Raw genomic sequence first — 27,136 nt, 5'->3', positions numbered from 1 at the left:
GCCCTGGGAGCGCGCTGTGGCGGGTAGGCTGGTTACGCCTGCTCAGAATGACCATTCGTGGCTTTTTTCCCAGTCACCTTTCCCCACGCCTCAGACCATCCTGCTTCTTTATTCTTTACCCTGTAAGCATGCTCTGAGCCCCTTGCCTTCTGGGAGGTGGATCTGAGACTTGTTCTCCCAGCCCCTCGCTTGGCTTCCCGGTGAATAAACCCCCTCTTTGCTGCAAACCGCAGTGTCTCCGCGGTTTGGCTTGCTGCGCCTCAGGCAAAACGGACCTGGTTCGGTAACGTCGTTATTGTTGTTTTAATTTACCCTTTCATTTATTTGGTTCATTTGTTTGGTTTTGTAATGGTTTATTGTGTGTTTTCTCCTCATGGAAAGAGATCTGTTAAGTTCAGTGCTGTAGACTGCCTGATACTAACTGCCCACAAATGTTTCTGCGTCTTCTGAAGACTGGTTGTTTCTACAGTCTCACGTGCTGTCTCCAGGGAGAATAGAAAAGGATAAATGAGTGAGAGTCTGAGTCTCCGAAGTCCAGTTATCAAGGAAGGCCAAGGGCCATCACTCACCATCAAGAAGGTAACGATTCACTTTGCTGGGCTCTGTACTAGCAGGTGGGGATCATTTCTCAGCAGTCATTCCGACCCTGAACATGACTCCAAGATCCCTCCTAACAGGGCTTATTGGATTCACTTAGAATATCCAGTATCTCTTGTGATTGATAGATTTGTAACATTTGTTTTTTTTTAATTTTTTGATTCAGTTCTGTACTCTTAAAATGCATTTTAAAATAACTTGGAAAATCAGGAAGAGAGCTAATGTCTTCATTCCTAGGGCCAAATCTCTTCTATTAATCCTTTAGAGTGTAACACAGGTCAGCATGTATATGAAGAGTAAGAAACCAGTCAAAAGCCATGTGACCAATGTGTTTAAGAAAAAATTAACCACAAATGCTTGTCACAAAGTGATAATTTAATTTTTTTTACTTATAGGCTTAGGAAATGGTATGACTTAGCATTCAACCTTGACATTGACTCAAGAATATTATCCGTTTCCCAGAAAGGAATCTCTGTGATCCCCATTTATACCCTGCTGGTTATAAACAACTAGAAAATACAACACAAAAGTGACAATGTTTGTCAACACTTTCTTCCTCCCTCCTTCCTGCCCCTCAACTCCCCAAGACAGCCCAGACAAGACACTCCACGCATGCTAGCCTTCTTGACCGGGCATGTCCTTGCTTTCAAGAAACTGATTTTTAAAAGGTTGTTGTTGCTACTTGGCTGAAAAATTTCCCAGGACTTAAAATACCAGCCTTAGGTCCAAAAGAAGTATTTATTAACATTAAGATCCCAAGAGCTGTTGCACTCACGTTTTGGGATATAAACATTAATACTCTGCAAAAAGGCCACCTGTTTGTTTGTCGGTCGTAGTCCACGAGCTGATCAAGGAGGCTTGTTTCCTGTAAAGCTTGCTCTGTACTCTTTTTTTTCCCCCACAACAGCACTATTTACAGTAGCCAAGACATGGAAACAACCCAACTGTCCACAGACAGATGACTGGATAAGGAAGTTGTGGCGTATTTATACAATGGAACACCACTCAGCCATAAAAAAAAAAAAGAATAAAATAATGCCATTTGCAGCAACATGGATGTACCCGGAGATTGTCCTTCTAAGTGAAGCAAGCCTTTTCCTCTGACATGGTAAAGGGGCAGGGGTTCTTCATTCTCTTACTTTGCTTCTCCAGTTCCTCAAACCAATATCTGAGAAGTGCCTGTCATTGATGTCTGCCTGGAGGACACCAGAGTCCTTTCAAATGGGCCATCTCCCACGCTCCCCCAGCTTCCAGTTGATGGTAGTGCCACAGTGGGGTCATGCTCCATGCACACTGAGCAGAATGTCTCTCTTCTACATGTTAGATCTGTTCCCTGACCACCAACAGAGCATCACACGTACCCATTGTCCCAGAAGCCTCCCTCCACCAACTGGCCCTTCTGAGTCTGTCTGCAGTCTCTCCAGTGGACTCGACTCTATTCCCATTCCTTACCCCAACTTCCTCCAAGGCAGTGTCCCTCCCACCCCAGTGCAGATCAACTGCTGCAGTCAGATGAAGGAGGCTCCAGCTGTCAGCTTATTAGAAATGTCCTAGCAGTCCTGAAACCCAGCTCTGTGTACAAGTTAACTGAATCCTTCACTAAAATTGATTCCATAAACTCAGAGATCTTAGAGCAGGTGTCCAACAGAAATGGAATATAGTCATAAGGCAAGCTATATGTCATTTAAAAATTTCCAAGTATCCACATTAAAGAAAAACAAGTAAAAGCAATTTTAGTAATTTTATTTAACCATGTATATGCAAAATAATCTTTAACACTCAATCAAAATGAAAAAATTATATTTTACATTAGCTTTTTCATAGAATCTTCAAAACCAATGTGTATTTTATTTTTTATAACATTTTTATTTATAATTTTACAATGTGTTAAATTCCAGTGTACAGCACAATTTTTCGGTTATACATGAAAATATATATATTTGTTGTCACATTTTTTTCTCTGTGAGCTACCATAAGATCTTGTATATATTTCCCTGTGCTATACAGTATAATCTTGTTTATCTATTCTACATTTTGAAATCCCAGTCTATCCCTTCCCACCCCCCGCCCCCTTGGCAACCACAACCAATGTGTATTTTATATTTATAGCACATCTCAATTTCTTTGTTTTTTTTTAAATTGAAGTATAGTCAGTTTACAATGTTGTGTCGATTTCTGGTGTACAGCACAATGTTTCAGTCATACATATACATATATACCTTTTCACATTCTTTTTCCTTGTAGGTTACTACAAGATATTGAAAATAGTTCCCTGTGCTATACAGTAGAAAACAGTTGTTTAACTATTTTATGTATAATATCTGCAAATCTCGAACTCTCAATTTATCCCTTTCCCCTCTGGTAACTGTGAGTTTGTTTTCTATGTCTCTGAACCTGTTTCTGATTTGTAAATAAATTCATTTACATCTTTTTTTTTTTTTTAGATACCACATATAAGTGACATCATATGGTGTTTTTCTTTCTCTTTCTGGCTTCTCTTAGAATGACAATCTCCAGGTCCATCCATGTTGTTGAAAATGGCATTATTTTATTCTTTTTTATGGCTGAGTAGTATTCTATTGTATAAATATACCACAACTTCCTTATTCAGTCATCTGTTGATGGACATTTAGGTTGTTTCCAAGTCTTGGTTATTGTATATAATGCTACTGTGAACATTGAGGTACACGTATCTTTTTGAATTAAGGTTCCCTCTGGATATATGCCCAGGAGTGGGATTGCTGGATCATATGGTAAGTCTATTTTTAGTTTTTTGAGGAATCTCCAAACTTTTCCATAATGGCTGCACCAAACTACATTCCCACCAACAGTGTAGGAGGGTTCCCTTTTCTCCACACCCTCTCCAGCATTTATCGTTTGTGGACCTTTGAATGATTACCATTCTGACTTGTGTGAGGTGATACCTCATTATAGTTTTGATTTGCATTTCTCTGATAATTAGCGATATTGAGGATTTTTTCATGTGCCTATTGGTCATTTGTCTGTCTTCATTGGAGAATTGCTTGTTTAGGTTCTGCCCATTTTTGGACTGGGTTGTTTGTTTTTTTTCTTATTAAGTTGTATGAGCTGTTTATATATTCTGAAAATTAAGCCCTTGTCAGTTCTATCATTTGCAAATATTTTCTCCCATTCTGTAAGTTGTCATTTTGTTTGCTTACTTGCTGTGCAAAAGCTTATGTTTAATTAGGTCCCATTTGTTTATTTTTGTTTTTATTTCTATTGCCTCGGTAGACTGCTCTTGGAGAACATTGCTAAGGTTTATGTCAGAGAATGTTTTGCCTATGTTTTCTTCTAGGTTTATAGTATCTTGTCTTAAATATAAGTGTTAAGCCATTTTGAATTTATTTTTGTGTATGGTGTAGGGAGTGTTCTAACTTCATTGATTTACATGCAGCTGTCCAGTTTTCCCAACATCATCTTTTCTCCATTGTATAATCTTGCCCTTTTTGTTGAAGTTTAATTGACCGTAGGTCTGTGGGTATATTTCTGAGCTCTCTATTCTGCTCCATTGATCCATATGTCTGTTTTTGTACCATCACCATGCTGTTTTGATTAGTGAGGCTCTGTAGTATTGTCTGAAGTCTGGGAGGGTTATGCCTCCAGCTTCATTCTTTTTCTTCAGTATTGCTTTGGTGATTCTGGGTCTTTTGTGATTCCATATAAATTTTAGGATTATTTGTTCTAGTTCTAGGGAAAAATGTCTTGGGTAATTTGATAAGGATCACATTAAATCTGTAGATTGCTTTGGGTAGTATGGTCATTTTAACAAGATTAATTCTTCCAACCCAAGAGCATGGGGTATCTTTCCATTTCTTTAAGTCATCTTTAACTTCCTTAATCATTATTTTGTAGTTCTCTGTGTATGTCTTTCACCTCCTTGGTCAGATTTATTCCTAATTATTTTATGCTTTTGGATGCAATTTGAAAAGGGATTCTTTCTTTATTTCCCTCTTCTGATATTCCATTGTTAGTGTAAAGAAATGCCACTGATTTCTGTATGTTACTCTTGTATTCTGCTACTTGGTCGAATTCTTTTATCAGCTCTAGGGTAGTTTTTGTGTGGAGCCTTTAGAGTTTTCTATATATAATATCATGTCATCTGCATATAGTGACAGTTTTACCTCTTCTCTTTGAATTTGGATAAGCTTTATTTATTCATTTATTTTTCTGACTGCTATGGCTAGGGCTTCCAAACCTGTGTTGTGAGAGTGGGCATCCTTGTCCTGTTTAAGATTTGAGCAGGAAGGCTTTCAACTTTTCACCATTGATAATTATGCTGGTGGTGGGTTTGTCATAAGTAGCTTTTATTATGTTGAGATATGTTCCTTCTGAACCCACTTTGGTAAGCATTTTTATCATAAATGGGTATTGAATTTTATCAACTGCTTTTTTTGCATCTTTTGAAATGATCGTGTGATTTTTGTCCTTTCTTTTGTTGATGTGGTGTTTCATGTTGATTGATTTGCATATGTTGAACCATCGTTGTGTCATTTTGTCCTTGGGATGAATCAAATTTGATCATAGTGTATGACCTTTTTTACCTGTTCTTGGATTCTGTTTGCTAATATTTTGTTAAGGATTTTTGCATCTATGTTCATCAATGATATTGGCCTGTAATTTTCTTTTTTGGTAGTGTCTTTGGTCTGGTTTTGGTATCAGGGTGATCGTGGCTTCATAGAGTGAGTTTGAGTGTATTCCCTCCTTTTGACTTCCAAACAATGATTTTAAATATTTTCCTTAAGCTTGAGTTTCAAACTTCCAAAAAAAATGAGATAATTTCTAAAAAGAGCTTTTATAAAGCCAGAAGCAAGACAGTATCAAGAGAAAATATAGTGACATTTAAGGCTAATTGCTCTGAATTAGGAAGGTAGTAGACAGTAATATAATTGTATCAGTAAATTGACTCAAACTGTCTTCAAATGTGTATGTGCTGATTTAAAAGTCTATGCTAACAAATTAATGCTTTTGCACAAAAAATGTGTTTTGGAAGAACCCAAATTTAAAGTTAATACTTAACCTTTAAATAATCAATCTAAAAGTACAACAGAGACTAAACTAATTATGTTGTATTAATATAAAAAAATTGTAGCCCTTTAAAAATGTCCTGAAGTAATTTTAATGACAGAGGAAAATGTTAAATAAGAAAGATAAAAACCAAATATATCTTGTGATCCAAAATATTTTATTGAGTCTGCATGCATGAATCTGAAAAAAAAATAAATCAAAATATAAACAGAAATTATTCTGAGTAGTGAACTTAAAGGGTTCTTTTTCTTTTTTTATTCTATTAAAAATTTCTAAATTTGCTGTGAAACATGTACCACTATTATGTTTTTAAATAACCAGGGACTTGTATGAAAACTTTTTGATGTGTATGAAGATGTATATTATATCTAATTTCCCAGAAGGGGTCAAGTATTTCATGTACACATTGTTCCATTACTTATAATTACTAAGTTACCAAGACCCATCCTGGTAAAGGCATCTGGACCATCCAAGGCAATCCATTGCAAGAGAACTTTGAGAAAAAGAAATCTCTTATATGGGCCTGAAAACTCCTGTCACCATCAAATAAGGCTATTTCCTCCTTGCTGGAAGTAGATGTGGATAAAGGCTTTGACTACACTTTATTATTATTTTTTTTAAATATTCTTAGGTCTCAGTATGTCTTCTAAAAACTCAAGAGTATCTGAATTGACAGCTGAGAACATCTGCCAGTCCCATTTTTAGGTCTCTTGTTTTTGAAGCCTGCTTACTTATACTTTTAATATATATTTCTTTACAAATGAATTGTGGAAACACTTTTTTTTTAACCTTTGTAAACTAAACAAGGCAAAATAAAGTTGTAACTGGATATTACCCAGATCAATATATTTGACTCAATGGAGGCCGTCAAGTCATCAGACTTTGATCTTACTCTCATGGCACTGGATTCCCTCTGCTAAAAGTCCCTTGTTTTTTCCCACAGGAACTTGGTTTTCCATTGTAGGCTAAACTCCTTTGCTTGCATTCCCATTGACTAGGCATGTGATGGCAATTCTGAGGTCGAGGGTTATTCATCCATCAAAAAATCCTCACTTTGGAAGAGAGCTGAAAAAGGTAAGGATAATATCTGGATTTTGTTTGATATTAATAGAGAATAAGAGGAAGCAAATCTCTTTTCTGATTGACAGTGTATTATATCTGCGTCATTGAGAAGGAAGAGACAGTCTTGCCCTTAATTTTGTTCAACCCTAAAACAACTTGGCAGGTTCTAGTATCTAGTATCTGGAAGATGCTAGAAACCAAGGATATGGTAAGTAGGGCAAATAGTGGGAGGAAATCTAGAGAGCAGGTAATACTTAAGAGATACATGTTTAATAAATGTTTGATACATAATGTTTGATAAATATTTAGCAAACAGCTGAAGAGATACTGGCCTCACTGTGGTTCCTGGTGGTCACGCACCCAGTGTGGTCCCAATGTTTATAATAAGCCCATTCCCCCACAATTTGCACATACCCTTCTGGGAAGGGCCTGGTAAAGTGAACTGCAGTAGTCTAGTTCCAATCAAGTTGACTGAAGTAAAGGCAAGGGTCCAGTCCACAGAGGACACTGGAGTATTAGGCAGGGAAACTGACACAAAACCTCTTCCTATTGACTCATCCACTGAGGAAGGAAGACAGCAAAGGCTGAACCCCAAAGGCATCTAGTGAACCTGCCTCACCATATATAGTAAGACCTGGGTCACTAGTACATTTGCAGACTCAGCCATGATGGGCTCTGGCTCTGGAAGTTGTAGGGACCCTCCATCAGGATAGAAAACGCAGTTCAGGTCAAAGTTTAATATAAATTTCTTGATATGGTTTAAACTATGTGTATCTCCAGAAGCCAAGAGAGATAACTCTCGTGTGCTGCAATGCAGTTTTTCAGTATTTCAACAAATGAATGGTAAAGCTCTTCAGATGAGTAAATTTAGTTTTCATATGTATGTCAGAATTTATTCCTCTCAGAAAGAATAAAAGGTGCAGTCTTTCTGTTGTTGTTGTTCAACTTCTCAATTTTTCCCATGGCTTTGATCATTAGATATGGAAGTAATGATACAGAAATAACCATGGCAGCTGGAGCCCTCCCAGTGCAAGGCTACTCTCTGAATAGCTATAAAATGGGCTTGGAAGTGGCAGTCTTTCAGATGCTTGTCCATGTAGCAGTATGGGGATATTTTCAGCAGCTCTCTGGAGATTTAGAGAATTTCTAAAAAAATTTAACTTAAGTGGGTGTGAAGATGCTATAAAAATCTAACTTATTTTTTAATTTATAGAAAGATTGAAACTTAAGAGTATTCTGTCCGAATACTTATACCGTAAGTTTTGTTCAAAAAGTACACTGCCTTTAAGAGATGAAGTTCTTTGGGGACAGCTGACTGTCATCTCTCATCATCTTCCTTGAGAAGCAAACCAAGAGCTAGGGAGTCTCATCCACATTGTAAACTTGGCAACATATATAAACCGATTCTCTAATCTTATTACTTATGACTTATTACTACACAGTACAAAAATGATCCAAGGAGAAATAAGCACTAGTTTTATTTACTCATCTGCATTATAGTCTAATGAGTAATAAACTCAAGCATATCAACAGATAATTCCATGTCATACATAACAGTAATATTTCCCTGCAGGTAACAGAAGTTTTTGTTTCACAATGCTACTGCTGTAAGTTAAACTGATTCAATTTGATTAACAAGCATTTATTCAGCACCTACCTGTGCACAGCACTGTACTAGGCATACAAAAGAGTTAGAAGATACAATCCCTGCTCTTAGGGAGCTTACGGTCTGAATAGGAAAGATGATTCACTCATATAAGAAACAATAAAAAATTACAAATTACAGGAAAATTAATAAAATAATAGACTCTAAGTTAAAGACACAAGAGTCCAAAGGAAGTCTTTCAAGAGAGTGATAGGATTGGGAATAGAGACTAACCAGGAAAATTTGACCAGAGGACATAATCCTGAATTTGGTTTGATGGACCTGGTGAGCACATGGATTGGCAGAAGAACAGGGTGCTCATTCTGTGGCCAGTAGAAGAGGAGAAACTCAGACAGGGTAATAAAAATCAGCCAGTCAATGGCAGGGAATGGCAGGCAAATAGGCTTAGCTCTGGAAAGACACTGAGTTGGAAGATACAATTGAAGTCACAGAACAAGGCTGGCTGAGGGCATTGTTGCTATTCAAAATCAATTCAAACTTCAAATAATAATGCTTAAACACATCTATAAACTAAAGCCTCCCCCCCATAAAAATATGGTTTCCTAACCTTAACAAAAAAAATACAGAGCATTAGAATCTAAGTTCAGGAGACATGATAATTGGAGGTCATGAGCAGACTTTGATGGGATAGTAATCACTTACAGTGTGTCTTTTTTTTTTTTTTTTTTTAATTCATGAAGATTTGGGTTGTCTAAGCCCCATGTACCTCCTCATGGTGAGAGACCTTCAACCCAGTGCTGGTCAGGCCCCTCATTCACTTAGGATCTTTCTTCTAAAAAGCCCATTCCTCTTCATACTGAAGCCAGCAGCACATAAAAAGGTTTTGGGGTGTATATTTGTAGGGGCCATGGATGGGAGACAGAGTAAAAAGGGAAAACAAGATTTTAACTTTTTAAAAAGTGAGTTAATGAGTAACTTTATGAAGATATTTCTGAACTTACGGATAAAAGAGGATGAACTGTTCCTGTTCCCAGGCTGAGAAAACCAAGGCAGAAGAAATGTCTGAAATAGAAGTCCATATGAGCAAAAGGTTTGTAGATTAACCCAACAAGTAAGCCAGTAACCTGTATTGCTGGATCACACACACTTTTAAACTCAATCTGTTAAAGAAAATGTCAGGACAACGGCTTCAGGGAAAAAGGGGTGGTGCAGGAACAAATCCTTAGTTTGCAATAAGGTAGAGATCCTTCTTTCCTAACTAGGACTGGCGATGTCTTGACTGACCAGTGCGACCTTGATAATCCATCAGGTTTAGAGCAGGGAAACGGCAACTCCACACGTTTGTTCTCAGGGACTCCGCATAAGTCACTGCTTTTGAACAGCAAGGTGAGGAGTACTTCTGGGCTTCCGGAAAATCTATGAGAATTAGTGGCCACCAGCAGCTGCAGCTGTTGAAAATAAACAAATAGACAGACAGACAGAGAAAGAAGATAAAGAAGACAATGAAAATTTAGCTTTCAGTATGCTTAATGGTTCTCAGTGAGGTGGCCTAAAATCTGTATCTTCCAAATGTGCTCCATTCCATGTTGCCATAATATTTAGTTTTTATATTCCAAATATTTCTGTATTATTTTACAAAATCTTCTCAAATTTTAAAGATGGAAGTATAAAAGTTTGGCTCTTATGAATGAATGAATGAATGAACATTCATTCATTACTGCTTATATAATTAATATAGAAATAGATTTCTTTTATATTTTTCTAATAAAAGAATACCTCATTGCCCAGTAGATATCTAGTAGGTACTTACTGAGTGACTGTTATATATAAAGTCCTCTATTAAGTCCCTAGGAAATAACTATAAGATACAGTCTCTGTCTTCACAATGGTTACACATATTTTAAAGTACAAATCATGGGAAAATATCAGAAAAATAGCTCATGATAGCATGATATCATTATTTAAAACAAAGATAACAATATGCCTTAACTAGAATTCAGATCTTAGAAGTTAGAACTTCCATTCACCATTCTAAATGCTAATTGGATAATATAAAGTTATAGTCCCAATCCAGAGCAAATACAAAAGCACTGCAGCTATGTGCAACATACATGCTTCCAACTATATGCTGCCCACAAGGAACTCACTTTACTTGTAGGACACACATAAACTGAGGGTGAAGGGATGGAAAAAGCAATTTTATGCAAATCGGAACCAAAAGCAGGGGTAGCTCTACTTATATCAGACAAAATAGAATTTAAGCCAAAAACTGTAACAAGAGACAAAGGAGGTCAGTATATAATGATTGAAGAAGACATTAATAGAAAGGTATTCTGTGTTAAAGACTAGTAGAATTAGCATTGTGAAAATGTCCATACTACCCAAAGTAATAATACAATTCAGTGCAATCCCTATCAAAATTCCAATGGCATTTTTCACAGTAATAGAAAAAAGCAATCCTAAAATTCATTCAGAACCACAAAAGTCCCTGAATAGCCAAAGCAATTTTGAGAAAGAAGAACAAAGCTGGAGGAATCACACTTCCTTGTTTCAAATCATATTACAAAGCTTTAATAATCAGAACAGTGTGGTATTTGCATAAAAACAGACATAAAGATCAAGGGAACAGAATAGAGAGGCCAGAAATAAACACACGCATATATGGTCAGTTAATTTTTGACAAGGCACTAAGAAGATACAATGGGAAATTGATAATCTCTTCAATAAATAATGCTGGGAAAACATGAAAAAAAAATGAAACTTACACTATACACAAAAATCAACTCAAAATGATTAAAGACTTGAATGTTAAGACCTTAAAGCATAAGGCTCCTAGAATAAAACACAGGGGAAAAGCTCCTTGACATTTGTCTTGGCAATGATATTTTTGAATTTGACCCCAACAGCAAAGGCAGCAAAAGCAAATATAAACAAATGGGACTACATTAAACTAAAAAGCTTCCACACAGCAAAGGAAACCATAAATGAACAGACAACCTACAGAATGGGAGAAAATATTTTCAAACTATATATCTGATAAGGGACTAATATCCAAAGTATATAAGGAACTTGTATAAATCAATAGCAAAAAAATTAAAATAACCCAATTTCAGAACGGGCAAAGGACTTGAATAGACATTTTTCCAAAGAAGACATACATTTGGCCAATAGGTACATGAAAAGGTGCTCAACATCAATAGTCATCAGGAAAACACAAATCAAAACCACAATGAGGTGTCACCTCACACATATTAGAATGTCTTATCAAAAAGACGAGATAGCAAGTGCTGATGAGGATGTAGAGAAAAAGGAACTCTTGTGCACTGTTAGTGAAAATGTAAATTGGTACAGCCACTGTGGAAAATGGTATGGAGGTTCCCCAATAAATTGAAAATAGAACTGCCATACTATCCAGCAATCCCACTTCTGGATTTATATCCAAAAAAAGTGAAATCATTAATCTGTATTCCTATGTTCACTGCAGCATTACTCACAGTAGTCAAGGTATGGAAACAATCTAAGTGTTCATCTATGGATGAATGGATAAAGAAGATACACACACACACACACACACACACACACACACACACACACACACACACGAATATTATTCAGCCTTATAAAAGAAATACTGCCATGTGTGACAATATGGATGAATGTGGAGGGCATCATGCTAAGTGAAATAAGCCAGACAAAAAGATAAACACGCCACGTTTAACACCATAGGGGCAAAACATGGCCAGAAGCCTTACATACCTCTCTCCTGTTCACTTGTGTGAACTAATAAATTCCTGGGGGTTTTCTACTTAAACTAATTTAGGTTGACTTTTTTTTTTTTTTCCTTTTCCTTACAGGGGGAAAAAAAGCCCTACTAACAGAGTGTTAGAGTTAGAATTGAGGGAAGAGTAGGAAAAGATTTTCTTTGAACTTCTTAGGCATCACTTTTCCATGTTGAAGGGAAAGCATATCACGAATTTTGGGAAGCAGAAGTGTGCCTTATTCTAATAGTTTAAAATTTAAGGAGGTTAAAAGTAAGAGAGGTTAATGAATTAGAAAAGCCTCTGGGAAATCAACAGAGATGAGCCCAGAGGATACAATTAGTATCTTCCCAGAGTATCCTTCAATGTATAAAAATGGTCAAAACAGGCAGGAGAGATTCTGCGTCTGTATCTGCTATTGTGTGATTATATGGATGTTTTCTTCATTTTCCACCAATTTGCATGATCTCTTTTCTATCACCACTGCTACACTTACATTCCTGAATTTTTCTTTTTTTATTTCTCCCACTGGAAAACTGCCCAGGTATGATGCCTGAGAACGGCTAAAAAGGTGGACAGTAAAGAATATGGGGTGCCCTGCCGGGGCAACTGTGCCCCTTTGCATCAAATGCCCCATTTGGAGACAAAAAAAGGAAGTGTGTACTGATTGCAGGGGGAAATGCAAACACAACGTAGCTCCAACCTGCTCGCGCAGCTGCCATTTTCTTGTTTCGCAGTTTGTTCTCCAAAGCTTGCTACACAATAAAAAGAGAGAAGAACATGAGATCTCCTGGTGTTTTTCAGCGACTCTACATTAATAAAGACAAACATTTCTCTGAAATAAGTTGTATCCTACCTGTTTCATTTTCTTTTTTAGATCCAGATTTGCTGCCTTCTGACCCTTTGCAGTAGCATTGAGATAATAGATGGTCAAACTAAATTTTAAAAAAGAAAATAAAATTTATGGTATTTTTCAGCCCCTCAAGATTTTTTTAAATTTACATGATCAAATCATAGAATGTTGTCACTGGAGTGACTTTAAGATATTCTCTACTTTAAACCTTTATTTTGTAGATAAAAGACTGAGGTACAGAGAGGTGACACCCACTTAGAATTCCACTGACTCAGGTGGACCTGGGAAGTTGGGCCCCAGGCTTCTGTCTGCTATACCTCACTGCCTAATTTTAGCTTCTTCTTGCAAATGTATTAATATCACTTTAAAATTATAATTGAAAACAGCATTTTAAATTGATACCAATGGCATTCAAGAGAACATAAAATCTCTTGATGCTTTTTGGAAATGTGTTGAAATAAAAAGGAAACTGACTTTCCACTTTAAATTCCCTCCTTTGGCTTTACAACCAAGACTATAATCCTCATAGTCATAGTTAATTAACACGGATTTTTTTTTTAATCCATTGAATATTGTTTGCATGTCTCCCTCCTTCAAGAGAAAATGTTTCATAAAAGAATATTCTTGGCTTTTAAGTGACATTTGCATTTCTAAAAAAGAGCAAATTGTAGCCCAACATTTTTGCAAAATTAAACATGTTCATCTCCACTTAAAGCAAAACAAACAAAGAAAAAATGCAGTTTTAAAAAAAAGGTAACTGGCTTTGCTCTTTATTGCAAGTAACTGGATACCGAACACATTTCCTCTGCTCACCAACGTGCCAGATTATAACCCTTATGAGCCATCTGCTGCTGGAAACACAATTACTGATATCATTTCCACTGGGTTTATTTCTTGAACAAGTGATAGGAGTTTAAATGAAGTTACATACATGAAAGCATCTGGTGTAATACCTGGCATGTAAGTAGATGCTCAATGAGTGTGTGTGTGTTTATTATAAGGGTTTTCTTCACAAAGTACCTGGATTTGGAGAAAGAACTCAAGGATCTCACAAGTCACCTGCCGTTCTGTAATTCTCTATCCATCACTTTTTTCTGCCTTGAGATGCACTTCAATGAGTATTCCTCATAAATCATTTTTTAGTCTCCAAAGGAATGAAACCACCTGCAGAGAACTAACTCAAACTCTACTCAGTTACCCAAAAGCCATCCAAGCTAATTTAATATGATTCATTCGGGAAATTCAAAATGCTTGTAAACGTTCTCTAATTAAAGGTAATAAAAGGCCAAGCCAATTGTACCACCATAAAGTAGAAGATGAGACTTCTGTATTTGAAAAATCAAATCAACAATAAAGTGAAATTCAGGTTTTAAATCAGAACATCAGAATTAAAATCAACCTTGCAGAATACTATTTGACCTTATATCTTGCCAGTTTTCCTCTAAACAGTCTCTATCAGGGGTTGGCAGACTGGTCTCCAGGGCAAGTCTGACTCCCAGCCTGTTATGGATGATCCATGAACTAAGACTGGTTTTTTATATTTTTAAATAGTTATATATGCACTTATATAATATTCTCAGTTTTACTTCTTGCCTAAAATACCTACTAAAGCCTAAAATATCTATTATCTGGCCCTCTAAGGAAAAGTGTGCCAACCCGAGCGCAGACCATCTCTGACAAGTGGTTTCCAGTCCTCCTGAGCATTTCCATTCAGCCTGAAGTCAGCGTTTGGTGCTATAAATGAGTTGGAGGAATAAGAGGTGGGAAATAAGAAGACACAGGTTTGAATTTACTTATTATCCATTTGATTTGGGGCAGATCTACGTGCTTTCAATAGTATGATAAATGAAGCCCACTTCTTAAGGTTATTGTGGAAATTAAATGAGTTAATATATAAATCTTGCCTGGAACAAAGGCAGTGAGTGTTCATTCCTCTCCCACACTCCCAAGGGTAGCTTATTAAATCTTTAATTAGAGGCATTAGAACAATGTTGCTCCTTTGCTTAAATATAAATCTGTCTCTCAATAAATAAGTTAAGAATGTAGTCATAAAATATGGCATTGTTTTGTGTGTCTGTGTTTTAAAACAAGATCTTCTTTATTCCACAAAAGGGCCTTGACTCTTAAAAGGCTCATGATACTTAAAATGCACTTGGAAACTGCTATGTCATAAAAACATGGAGAAGGACCATCACTTCAAGGCCGTCTGGTGAAACATGCTGCATCCAGCAGGTCATTTTCTAATACACCTGCACCAGAGATTTCCTATCAGATTCTTAACGCCACCCCATGATCAAGATTCTGTAATACATAACAGTAACCTGTTTTACTATTTAATTATCCCTACGGGCTATTAGCTCTCCCTCAAAGATGGCATAAAGGGGTGAGGGTTGGATTTACTGTGAAAGCCTTACTATTACCATTTTGCTATATTCTCACCTTGGGAAAAATCACTTCACTCCTCTAAGTCAGTTTCTTAATTTATAAACTTGAAGCTGACACCTGCCCTCACTGATGTGGATCGTGACCGTAACCATCACTAAGATGATGGTAACAACTTGGCCCAGAACCCAGGTCATTTACTTAAACCATTGGAGGTTCTCTCCCCGAGATTTCCTAGTTTTACCTTTATTTAAACAAATCCAACCCTTGGTGTCACTTTGTTCGACTGAAGTGTCCATAAGGGTGGCTTCACACTTGTCCTTCTTAACTGAAAGCAGTAGTACTTCCAGACTTTCTATTTAGGAGGCCCTTAGGGTTTGAAAGGAAGGGCTGGGGCACTTTTTGTAGCTCTTCCATAGGAAGCTTTTTTCCCCCCCGGCTTAGAATGTAAGTTTATCTGTAATGGCCAAGAGTTTAAAACCAACAAAAGTAATATGGGAACAAAAGCCTCCTCTCAAGTTCCCCTTTGGATAGCATCTCCAATTTTGAAAGGACAGACTAAGTGGCCTTTCTAAGACCCTTCTGTTCCTCTGATTCTATTATGATGGACACACAGTTATTGATGGCCTTCCAGGAACAAGGACAGTGTGATTTTTAAGGACCCTTAAGCCTTTAGCCCTGAAATACAGCCTATGGGGCCCTCAAGGGGAATCTGAAAAAAGGCTCATCATTTCTATGTTCACAGCCATCTGCTTATGGAACAAGAGGTGGGGGCCAGGGGGTGGGGAGGAGGCGTAATGTGCTGATTAGATTTAGCATTTATGTTTCCCTTGCTTTAGCTGTTTACTGATAATTATTTTGGTTACTTGGGAGCAAATCTTATAATCCTAGGCAAGCAAAGATAGATGCAGATGGCTGTGAATTTCATGCAATAGGATCAGAGTACGGCTCATGAATTTTAGCCTCACACCACCATGCAATCAGTGCTGAATTTGGTTAGGTGACAGCGCAACCCTTGGGGAGAGTGAGAGAGGTGAAAAAGCTAAAATCTAAAACGAGCAGGAAGAACATGACACAGGCTTTTCCTCTAAGGTAGGAAAGCACATACGCCATAACCAAAACAACAGCGATAACCAGCCCAGGATTAGACAGCTGTCTCAAGATCTTTGCCATCCAGCTTGGGAAATCTTGCTCCAGTGTTTCTCCAATGACTTCAAACATCCTATTTTTGCCACTGGAAAAAAAAAAAAAAAAAAAAAAAAAGGGGCGGGGAGGGGAGAGAGAAATTTATTTAAAACATATGTAAAAACCATGGTTACAGCAAGAAAACTAGAAATCTTTCTCAAACACTGCCTAAGTATTCTCTCAGGCTAGAAATCTGATGTTTAGTTACAACTCCTGACACTTTGACCTCGTATTGTCAGCATATGAATAAGACATGAGAAATTTTATGCCAACATAAACACATAGTCAAAGCAGTTAGGAAATTAACTAGTAGGAGATTTTTTAAAAGCTGTATTTCTGAGATTCAGGTTACTTGGGAACAAATATATAGAATATATATATTATGTATGTATGAAAATATACTGTATAAATAGCTCATAAGACTACCCCTCAGCCAGAACACTCTCTTTGGGCTGAATAAATAGTGTACTCAGGTTTTTTAAATTAGCCTTGGAAATGAGCATAAGGAATAGCTTAATGAAATAAAATCCACAAATAATCCAATAGCTCTTTCCATGCTATAGCTTCTATCTCATTTTCCACCAGACCTCTTTCATCAGGGCTATTACTGGGTCACCATACTGAATGCTGAATCCTTTCTCAGTATTTCTTTTCAACAGGCCCTAATGAGTACCAGCTCAGTTCCACTGCTATGAATAGAAAATAGGAAGAAAAAACAAGTCTAAAAAGCAAAGGACTTGGTGAGTTTGTTCTCAGTCCCTATAAACTAGGGAAATGAGAGCAGGAGGTCTGTCTTAACTTAGTATACAATATTCAGAATTATAAAGTAATATCCATCATGCCAAGTTACTTTTCTATAGAAGCATATTGACTCTACTATGAAAAGATGTAATTTTCAGAAAAGATACTGGACTGTTTATCACCAAGTTGTATGCATCTTGAGAATAAAAGTTGGCACAACACTGAGTAAAATATTTTGGTTTCACTTTGGTTTTTGGACCCTTATATTGACCATTGTGAACTACTAAATGAACCTGACCCACAACTTCCAGATCAGATTTTTTCTCCTGATCTAATAGTATCTTTTAATAGACTTAGAGTGACTTCAAGTATCTTGACGGGAGTCACTGGACTACAGAGGTATAAATTTTACTTCACAAATTATAAATCTACACACTAATTAGCAAGACCTAGGATACCTAAGGGGAAATGAAGGTTACCAAAAATTTAAGATTATATCAACTTATTCCACTAAGGTTTCTTTTTCTTCATCCATTCTAGCTGGCCATGCATCACCTTGACATATAGAATATAGCCAGAGTAATGAAGTAGGCAAAGAGGTTGAGAAATGATAAGACAGCCCACCCTCCCTTCTCTGGCCTCTAGTGCTGTGGCTGATGAATGTCAGAATGGGGGAACTGGAATTTTACAATATAATCCCTACCCACAAAAGTCTGCTTTGCATCCAGTACATAAGAATGTGAAACTGTCAGCATCTCTGGGGATCCTTGGGTGCCTTTCCCAGGTCAGGTCTCTCGCTAGGAGTCCAGATCTTTTATAATATACAAACTATAGAAGCATCTACAAATCCTGACTGTATCCCTTTTCCTGACAGGTTAATCAAAGTGTGCCACTTCACCTTATTCCCAGAAGTCCTTTCCAGCCTGTTGTGACTATACAGTCCAGTGAAATGCTACTGAACTTAATCTACAGCTCTCCCTGGGCACAGCTCCGTCCACCCTAGACCAGAACAGTCTATGTCTGTCTTTTCAGTCAGACTGAAAAGTCCACAAGACCAGAATTGATGCCCAATGAACCCTCACATCTCCTTTAGTGCTTAGTGCGCAATAAGCCGTCATTCTTCACTAATAATTGATTCAAATAAGTCAATTAATTAATTGAACCAATTAATTCAAATTATTGGCCAACACTCTACTGTGTTTGGACTTATAGAGATGAAAGTATTCTGTTCCCAACCTCTAGAAGTCAGCTACACTATTATGAAAAATAGACACATAAAATATAATTGCAAACTAGTATAATAGCAGTGTCACAATATAATATAAACCTGTACATATTATATGATTGCAATTATTTGTAAAATCTGCACAAAAAGATCAGAATACAAAATGCCGAAATATTAAGAATTATTATTTCAGGTCTTTGGGGTTATGGAAAGAGTTTATTTTCATGTGAAAATGTTTCTATAATTTCCAGGTTTTCTGGGATAAACACAAATTACCTTTGCAGTAAGATGAAAATACATAAAAATACAATTACCATAATGTTAGCTGGGAGGTGTGTGAGGACTAGAGAATTATAAAGTGTTCAGAATTATTAGTGAGGGGCTGGGGGAAAAACAGTGAGTGTCAGGAAATCGGGTGGAGCAATTAGAATTTTCTCCCTCTGGACACCAAAGAAATAGTTTTTCAATTGCCAAACTGTTAAGGTAAAGGCACTTAATAGCCTATTGGAATAATTTTCTGGGAAATTCACCCACCTTAGCCAGTTCTTATGAACAAGAACAAGCTAGAATAGCTCATCAGATTGCTTTGCAGAATGGGTCTCCTAAGGTACTGTAGCCACCTTACCTGAAAACATAGCTGTATCTGGGAGTGACTGGCCCTCACTGTGGTGTCCCCACTAACCTACCTCAAATGCACGTGTACCAGTTTAGTGCCTTCCTAGGTGCCAAGCGGGGTCAGACACCCTTCACCAGGCAGGCTGGGCAAACCACCTCAAACTCAGCGTCTCTGAGGATGGCAAGCCAAGAGGTTCCTACAAATACATGTTTTCTCACCTCACTACCAAGGCAGAACAACCCTTTAAACTTTAAAACCCCAAGAATAAACCAAGTATACATTCTTTTGCTCCAAAATGAGGAAACTGACAGGAAAAAACAGACTATCTAAATAAGACAGAGATACCCCTTTCCCAATATTCTACTGAAAATACTTAAATTTCCTTGGTCTCAAAGTAGAGATATACATGCTGTAAATTTGCCTAAGCTTGCCAATTAGGAAACAGTTGGTCAAAATCAGATACTATGCCTTAGATAGGGGTTAATTTTTATTCATTAAAATCGTAGTAACTCAGTGTGATTTAAAGAGCGGAAAGGATCTGGGGCTCAAAAAGCTAAAATGTGCAGTCATTGTACATGCTAGCTCAATTATATTTTTAATAGTAATGCATAAACACCATCCAGCTCCATGTTAACCTTGTGGGGCTTCCCTTGCAGACAGCTAAGATCCTTTGATAAGTTTTCTGAGAAGGAATGACTTCCAATTAAAAAGTTAAAAGCACATCTAAAACTTATCCTGGATATTTAGTTGTGTGGGTAATTTATTTTAATCGATCACTCTTTTCAAAACTGCAATTTTATATTTAGCCTCCAGATGTCACTGTCTGCATTATTTATTTCAGCCCAGTAGGGTGGGGCGGGGGAACAGGACTTGTCAACTTCAGCTTCCTGAAAATGGAGGACAAAACTTCAGCTGTTTTTGCCCTATCAGCAGGCTTAACGTTTACTTTTTTTCTTTTTCAGTAAAGAAATAATGACTCAGACTATTATTAGAGTGAAAATGCCTCTTTTATACTTAAGTCTGTGGGTAACGAACCTTCTGCCTTTAATAACTTGGGTCTGACAGCATGAAGAGGAAATTATATACATCCATTATTGCATCATGCTTGTCATTCACATGGCTTTTCATTTTCGCATTTCCTTACTGAAAAGTAGAAATAACTCAAATGCATGCTGATCAGTGACTCAACTGCAGAGATTCTTGGGGGGGACTTGTGGTAGATTCATGTCTAAGGCCCTTTAAAAATCTCAATCCTCCAGATCCTGGAGACTGCTCTCTTGATAAATTTCACAGAAGGAACCCTGTGATACAGAACTGTAGAAAAGTACATTTCTAGTTTGAACCAAAGAGCCTTCTTGACTCTTTACTACTGACTTGAGTGACTTAACCTTGTTATTTGAGGAGTATACATGAGGAACATCCTTAATTTTTTACTAGCATGTAGAATTTGGATTATAAATTATGTGACCCTCTTTATAATTATTATGATCTAATAATGATCCCATTTTCCTGAGTAGTTTGTGAAGTAATCTCTTTTTCTTTCCTTTTTTTTTTTTCTCTCTCTCTTTTTTTCTTTCTCTCTTTGTGTCTCTCTCTGAAGTAGCAATAGCTTCCAATGTCTGAATGTGATGACCTAGCATCAGGAAAACGTGCACATCCAGACTAACGTAATCAGACTTGTTCGCTCCTATCTTCTCATATGGAAATAGCTCAGATTCATTGCACATATTTTACCCAGGCAGAGCCTTGAGCAATTAAATTATTTTCCCTTTTATGATTGCCAAATGAAAAAACAGATGAATTTCCATGTCATATAAGGAGCCTGAATACCCAAAAGATCTGTCCTACAGTCCAAAATGTCATTGTTGGAAAGAAACAAAAACAAAACTTTTATATACAATGAGTGACCACTCCCACCTCCACCCCTGAAAGAAAACTATGCCCAAACGGAATTGCAAAGGCAAGAACCTGAAGGGGCCACAATCAAAAGATGGTGGGAGGGATACGATCATGTACAGGACGGGCATGGTGGACAGGAAGAGGATGAGCAAGAGCATTCCCAGGTAGAAGTTATTTGATCTGGAAGCTTTGAAGACCCTGGCCTCAGGAACGTTGCAGCACATCACAGCCCAGCACTGGAAGTACATGGATGTGTGGAGCCGAAGGATGTTGATGCCTGGGAGGCTGGGAGCGAAGAAGGAGCCCATCCTAGAAAGAAAAACAGATCTCTGCTCAACATGGAGCTTCACTCCCTCACAAACTCACTGTTTATTTTACATCATGCTTATTTGCTAAAGGCAGAAAATGTACTGCCACTTTCAATCACATAACCTCTTTACGCTAATGAACTTAACGAATCTATTTCCATCTCCTGTACACATTTCACCATCTTCCCCACTATTGCGAGTACTGTATATACAATTCTTTCAATAGAAATTACGCTGGTAACTATCTATATGTGCTTGTCATCGGTAAATTTAAACTACAACAGAGCAAACAATATATTCCATTTGTTTTACTTTCCTCTTCTACTTCTAAAATAAATTTACTTTCCACTAATATTCATATCATTGATTAATATAGCTAAAAATTTAACTTTTTAAAATAATTGACCCTTAAAACCATCCATTCTATTCAAATAAACTGCACATATGGATTATTTTGTCATGGCTAACTCACTTTTGCTTCATGAAAGAGAAAAAGTTAAAATAAATTTTTCTGATGTTATTTTCTATTTGTGGCTATTATGGTGTTTTAGAGCTGATGGGAATTGTGTATTTGTGCCTAATAAGACTGTTTTGTTGATAATTGATTACAAGTCTTATGTGTTTTTGAGATGAAAATTCAACACACCCATTTAATTTAGTTTGTTTAGTTTATTTATTTCAGTGAGGTCACTTTTACTTGATGACTTCAGTGGTTACTTCAACCAAACGAATTTCAGTTTTATTTCATGGTGCTAACACATTAGCACCATAAAGCCACATTAGTGGCAATTTATTAGCCCAAAACTAAAAAAGAGGATACATGTATACTTATTATAGAAGTATAAGCAGAGTCCTGTCTTTTAAACTGCCCCAGTTATAAATAAAGCCCTCAGCTATTCTAGTTAGGGTTAGCAATTTATACTTCCTGGTTATGCAGAATAATTATTTTAACCAATCCAATGTAAATTTGGTATATTATGGGGGAGTTGAGTTAGATGAAGAAATTAGTTTCTGCTGTAATTCAATTTGTAGAACCAACATTCAAACATTTCATTGAAAAGTGGAATATTGCTACATTTTGGGTTGTCTTGATGATAAGATTCCATACCACAGATCTGAAAAATATTTTAACATACTGAAATGTCCAGAGACTTTGTAGAAAGTTAAGCTATTTTTTTTTAATGGTATGGACTTCGGGTGATAATGATTTGTCCATATAGGTTCATTGATTACAAGAAATGTACACTGTGGTGGAGGATGTCAGCAGTGGGAGAGGCCGCACACATGGCGGGGAAGTGGGTATGAGGACTCTGTATTTTCCACCCAATTTTGCTGTGAACCTAAAACTTCTCTAAGATACAAAGTTTATTAATTTTTTTAAATGAGGATAAACTTTGGAACAACACTGTGTATCCTGGTTACAAGACAGCAAGAGGGAACCTGGAGCCACAGAAACGTGAGCAAGTGAGTGAGTGACAAGTCCCAGCTGAGGGGTCAGGATTACCGAGCACTAGATTCTATTCCCAAATGCCAATATCTGCAGTGTAATATGCTTGCAGATGATCATGCTTGCTCCCTTCTAAAAGTCAGGCTTGGCCATGTGATTTGTTTTGGCCAATGAAATAGAGATAAAAATGAAGTGTCTCCCTATTGGTGAAACTTTAATAGTGCTGTGGGGGGTTTTGTTCTTGTCTCTCTCTGCTGCTCTGACCAGTGATGTTCCAGACGGATCCTGCTCTGTCATAGTCCATGATTCCATAGTGAGGGTAACTGACAGGAGCAGAGTCCGCTACCAACCCACATTGGACATACGGACTACACAAGAAATAAATATTTCCTTTCTTAAGCCACTAAGATTTGTATTTAATTGCCGCACAACCTCGTCTACCCTAAGACACAATGTTGCACATAATGCAAGAACTAAACTTTCCTAAAGCCACATATATGTGTACCTATATATAGGCATGCTTCATTTATCTGTAGGCACACATATGTACACCTGTATATGTAAGTGCATCTGCAGATAAAGAAGTCTCAGAACTTCACAATAAATATCACACAGGCATTTTGAACAAATGACTCAAGAACCTTAACCTAGAAAAAAGGATCCTGGCACAGTGGTATCTGAATCTTAGGGCTCATCCTATCTTCGCATGTGACTCACTAATCAGCTCAGCTCCCTAAGTCCCTTACCCAGAACTGATCCCACCATCTGTCAGTCAAAGATCACTGTAATACCTTAGCCTTATAAAATGCTTTTCTTCCAAGAAGATCAAAGCAAATGAAAGCTGCTTTTATTTAGCTCTCCTTATTACTCCAGTGACATGGTATGTGTCAGGTAAATTATTCACATTTGATCAACTGAGAAAATGAGGTAGCGGAGAGTGACAAGACTGGCAGGGAGATACAGGAGACAGCACAACGTCCAAACCCATCTTCTTTCTCACTGTGCTTCCTCTATATCCTGCTATGATACGGCAGAGATACAATGTGCTTCCCTCATTTAAAAATATGGTGACAAAACCTATGCTGCCTGTTTAAAAACACATGTGTAATATAAGGTTTTACTGATCGTATCAGACAATTCATAACAAAATGGAGTTTATCTATAAATGTTTGACTTTAATAACATCAATGTACATAACCTCCACTAGTCAGAAACTCCTAAAGCAGTTACTGAATGTCTCCATTTACAAACCACTAAAATTAAACACAAAATCTCCCTACTATTTTCATCATTTCTGTAGAAAATGGCCAAACTCAGGAATCAGATCTTCATGCCTCATAAAATAGTGGACTACCATGTGTGAGCAGCCTGGTACAAGGGAGCCTACTAACTTGGGTTACACACACCCCACACCTCCCCCACCACACCACATCTCTACTCCCTCACCAACTTTCTGGGAGTTGAGAAAAGACCATTTGTACAAAGGGTCGACTTGAAGGTGAATAAGAGTTATTTTGCTTCTGGAACACTGGGAAGTGTGTGAATATCTTTGTACATTCAGAAAACACAATCATTTTCTAAACTCCTTTTCAAACTAACTGGAAGCAAGATTTGACCAACATCTGAAGGATGAATACATGGAAAGGGATAGGGTAATGATGCCGTGGAGATTTTGATAATAGGTCTGCCCCTGAGAGAACTGGGGAAGATGTTTTAGATATTTAAAAATTTCAACAGGGAAAAGAGTGGACTAAATAGTTGGAAAATTACACGTGAAATCAATTAGGACACTGTTACAAGAGCTCTGCTGACAATGGAAACAAATTTCTAGGCCAGTCTGTTGTCTTCACTATGAAAGAACAAGGGATAGACATGCAACATATGCCTGCACAAATGGTGCCCACCAGGCCTGAGGGATTTATTACACTCTGTGTAAGAGCCAGGGAGTTTTAAAATGGATACAAGGCAGTGGTTTCTCATTACTCCAAAAGCAGAGTAAGCCGTTTTCTGCCATGACGGCAGAATCCCCTACAGGAAATGAAAGATCCAGGAGCGATACCTGTCGACAGTCACACGTTGGGCCACCCTGACTTTTCTCCCTGCCTGAGGAGAAAGGATGCATTTAATGACTTTCTGGACACATAAGCCATAACTTGCAAAGGCCAGCTAAGGTTGAAAGACTTGAGTAATGGATGAAGCTTGTGCAAAAACTGAGCCTAGTAACGAGTACTTGTCCTTAGGACAATGGTGTGGTCGGTGGCTCAATGTTAGACACGTGTCAATAGGATAAAGAGTCTCAGCTGTAACTGTTTATGGGTTGGGGTGTTCTTACTTAAGAGTGACAGATTTTCAAGACGCATTGTTCCCAGATGAATCCCATGCTATGATTCAATTTCTGAAGTCAAAAATGGTTTCTGCTGTATCAACTCATTTTAACCTGTCAGAGTTTGCAGTGAAAATGCTTTCATTTCATAAAAGATATGACAATCCTTTGTACATCAAAAGAAATAATTCTGAAGTGCAAATGGCCCCAAGAAACAAGTTATAAAACAAAGATCTTATTTCTAACTAAACCTTCCTATAACATGTATTTAATCTCTGTGAACTATTGGATTTGGTAAGATAGTATTTTTTAAAGTAGCTGTAAATTCCATTTAAAATATATTCAATAGTGATGACAAATAAAATCAGTTTCTCAGAAAGGCCCTACATTAATTTCTTTCATTCCTTTTTTTTTTTAAATTGAAGTACAGTTGATTTACAGTGTTGTGCAATTTCTTTCATTCTTAACACGTGGTAATGAGATTATGAATGTTTCACTGTTAGATACTAGCATCAAAGGATATAAAATTATAAAAAGCCTTCAAATAATCTAGGAGCCAGAACATAGACTCCCAGTATTTGAAGAAGGCATGCTCTGCAAAACAGGCAGATGCCTTTGAGACTTAAGATTGAAAATACGGGAAAAAATGTAAACTCTTCATAGCCATTCACTTCACAAAGACAAATGTTGAGTTTGACACAGACTGTGGACTCCTCTGACACCAGGCTACAGTGCTCTATGCAATAATGATCTTGGAGGTTTTTCTACAAGTGATAAACTGCCCGCCACTGGCCTACCAGATCATGCCTTGATTGAAGATCAGAGCGAGGACATTGCCACTGATGTCAAATTCAGTGTATGAAGGCTAGAGGAGACACGGACATTCATTGGATTAGCATCTCAAATGGTGAAAATTGAAAGGCAAGTGTTTCATATTTCTATATAGCTAGACTCTTAACTGCTTTCTTGCAGTAACAACAGCAGAATAATCAATGATAAATAGTGATAAATAGATAATAAAGCATCTTAAAGCATCTTTAAAAAAAAACAGTAAAACATTTTAAAATGCTGTCATTTGATGCTGTGGAAGTGTGGTGAGAGGCTCTTATAGGCTGCTGGTAACAGTACAACTTGGAGCAAATGTTTAGAAAACAATTTGACAGCACATGTGAAAAGCTGTAAAGAAAACAAAAAACAAAAACTTTTCTCTTCGACCCTGAAAATCTACTTCTAGAAATTTAACAAAGTAATCTTAAATGCTGACAAGTTTTAAGAAGCAGAGATGAAACCATCTAAATGTCCAACATCAGTTAAGTAAGTACAGTATAACTATGCTAGGATAATATATTGCAGTTAGTTACAGTCATTGTTGGAAGGATATTTACAGACCCAAGAGAAAACTATGCTCTAATGTTACACACAAACTATGTAAACATTCATTATTCTACACATTCATTATTTTTCAACTCAATATGGAACCATGCATAAAATAACGGCTTAAAAGGGGTCGGTAAAAGTAAGAGTTGTTATACGTGGGAGGTGGATTATGCTTTTTATTTTCTTCTGTAAGTTTTGCATATTTAAAATATTTTTCAACAAAAAAATGTGAATTTCTTTTAAAAAGTAGAGAAATACAACAAAAATTTAAGAAGTTATTCAACTCAGTGTCCAGTGTTTGTCTCCTAGATGATGCCGTCCTGCTCAGGGCAGCAGCACCAGGCTATTCCGTGTACGGAGGGGCCACCAGTCGGAACTGAGGTGGGCATCTGTACTAGGGTGACTCGTCCAAAGGCTTCCTGGCGACACATTAGGCATCCTACAGGAAAGCTCTACCAGTGGAGTAATGCTCATTAGCAAAGACAATAAGAGTGGCTCCTATTTAATTTGAGCTAGGGAATAATCAATCAGGAAGAGGACTAACTGGTAACAAGGGGAAAAGAGAACAGCAAAAAATACAAAGTGAGAGGACCAGGAAGACCATGACGGAGAAAGTAATAGAGTGGCAGGACCAGATTACTGACCCTGATCCTGACATCTGCAGGTGTGGCTTCAGACCGTATATATTTTCAGAGTAACTCCCTCCCCAGC

General features: G+C 37.2%; 1 protein-coding gene and 2 long non-coding RNA genes across 4 annotated transcripts in view; 1 reads left to right on the top strand and 2 right to left on the bottom strand.

The window, feature by feature from the left end:
- The first annotated feature begins 8 nt into the window (after positions 1-8).
- LOC116152653 (uncharacterized) lies at positions 9-12,779 on the top strand. Of its 2 annotated transcripts, XR_010382685.1 has the most exons (5): positions 9-283; positions 382-579; positions 3,305-3,350; positions 6,587-6,717; positions 12,614-12,779. It is a non-coding gene; the product is annotated as an uncharacterized LOC116152653 (long non-coding RNA). The 2 variants fall into 2 exon arrangements; XR_004136214.2 differs by lacking the exon at positions 3,305-3,350.
- LOC135322266 (uncharacterized) lies at positions 5,783-9,490 on the bottom strand. Its single transcript, XR_010382686.1, has 3 exons — positions 9,313-9,490; positions 6,479-6,708; positions 5,783-5,823 (listed from the first exon to the last, which is right to left on the bottom strand). It is a non-coding gene; the product is annotated as an uncharacterized LOC135322266 (long non-coding RNA).
- The window catches only part of TMC1 (transmembrane channel like 1), a 307,101-nt gene continuing 289,586 nt past the window's right edge, over positions 9,622-27,136 (bottom strand). Inside the window, exons 18-23 of the mRNA XM_064490277.1 lie at positions 25,846-25,913; positions 21,040-21,279; positions 16,413-16,538; positions 12,926-13,004; positions 12,773-12,824; positions 9,622-9,759 (exon numbers count right to left, since the gene is read on the bottom strand). Of these exons, the coding sequence (XP_064346347.1) occupies positions 9,737-9,759; positions 12,773-12,824; positions 12,926-13,004; positions 16,413-16,538; positions 21,040-21,279; positions 25,846-25,913 (588 nt within the window). The 3' untranslated portion in view covers positions 9,622-9,736. The remainder of the gene's footprint in view (positions 9,760-12,772; positions 12,825-12,925; positions 13,005-16,412; positions 16,539-21,039; positions 21,280-25,845; positions 25,914-27,136) is intronic.

Source organism: Camelus dromedarius, chromosome 10, assembly GCF_036321535.1.
Source record: "Camelus dromedarius isolate mCamDro1 chromosome 10, mCamDro1.pat, whole genome shotgun sequence".
Classification (NCBI taxonomy): domain Eukaryota; kingdom Metazoa; phylum Chordata; class Mammalia; order Artiodactyla; family Camelidae; genus Camelus; species Camelus dromedarius.
The sequence above is the reverse complement of the archived record's forward strand: the minus strand, read 5'-3'. Positions and strand labels throughout refer to the sequence as shown.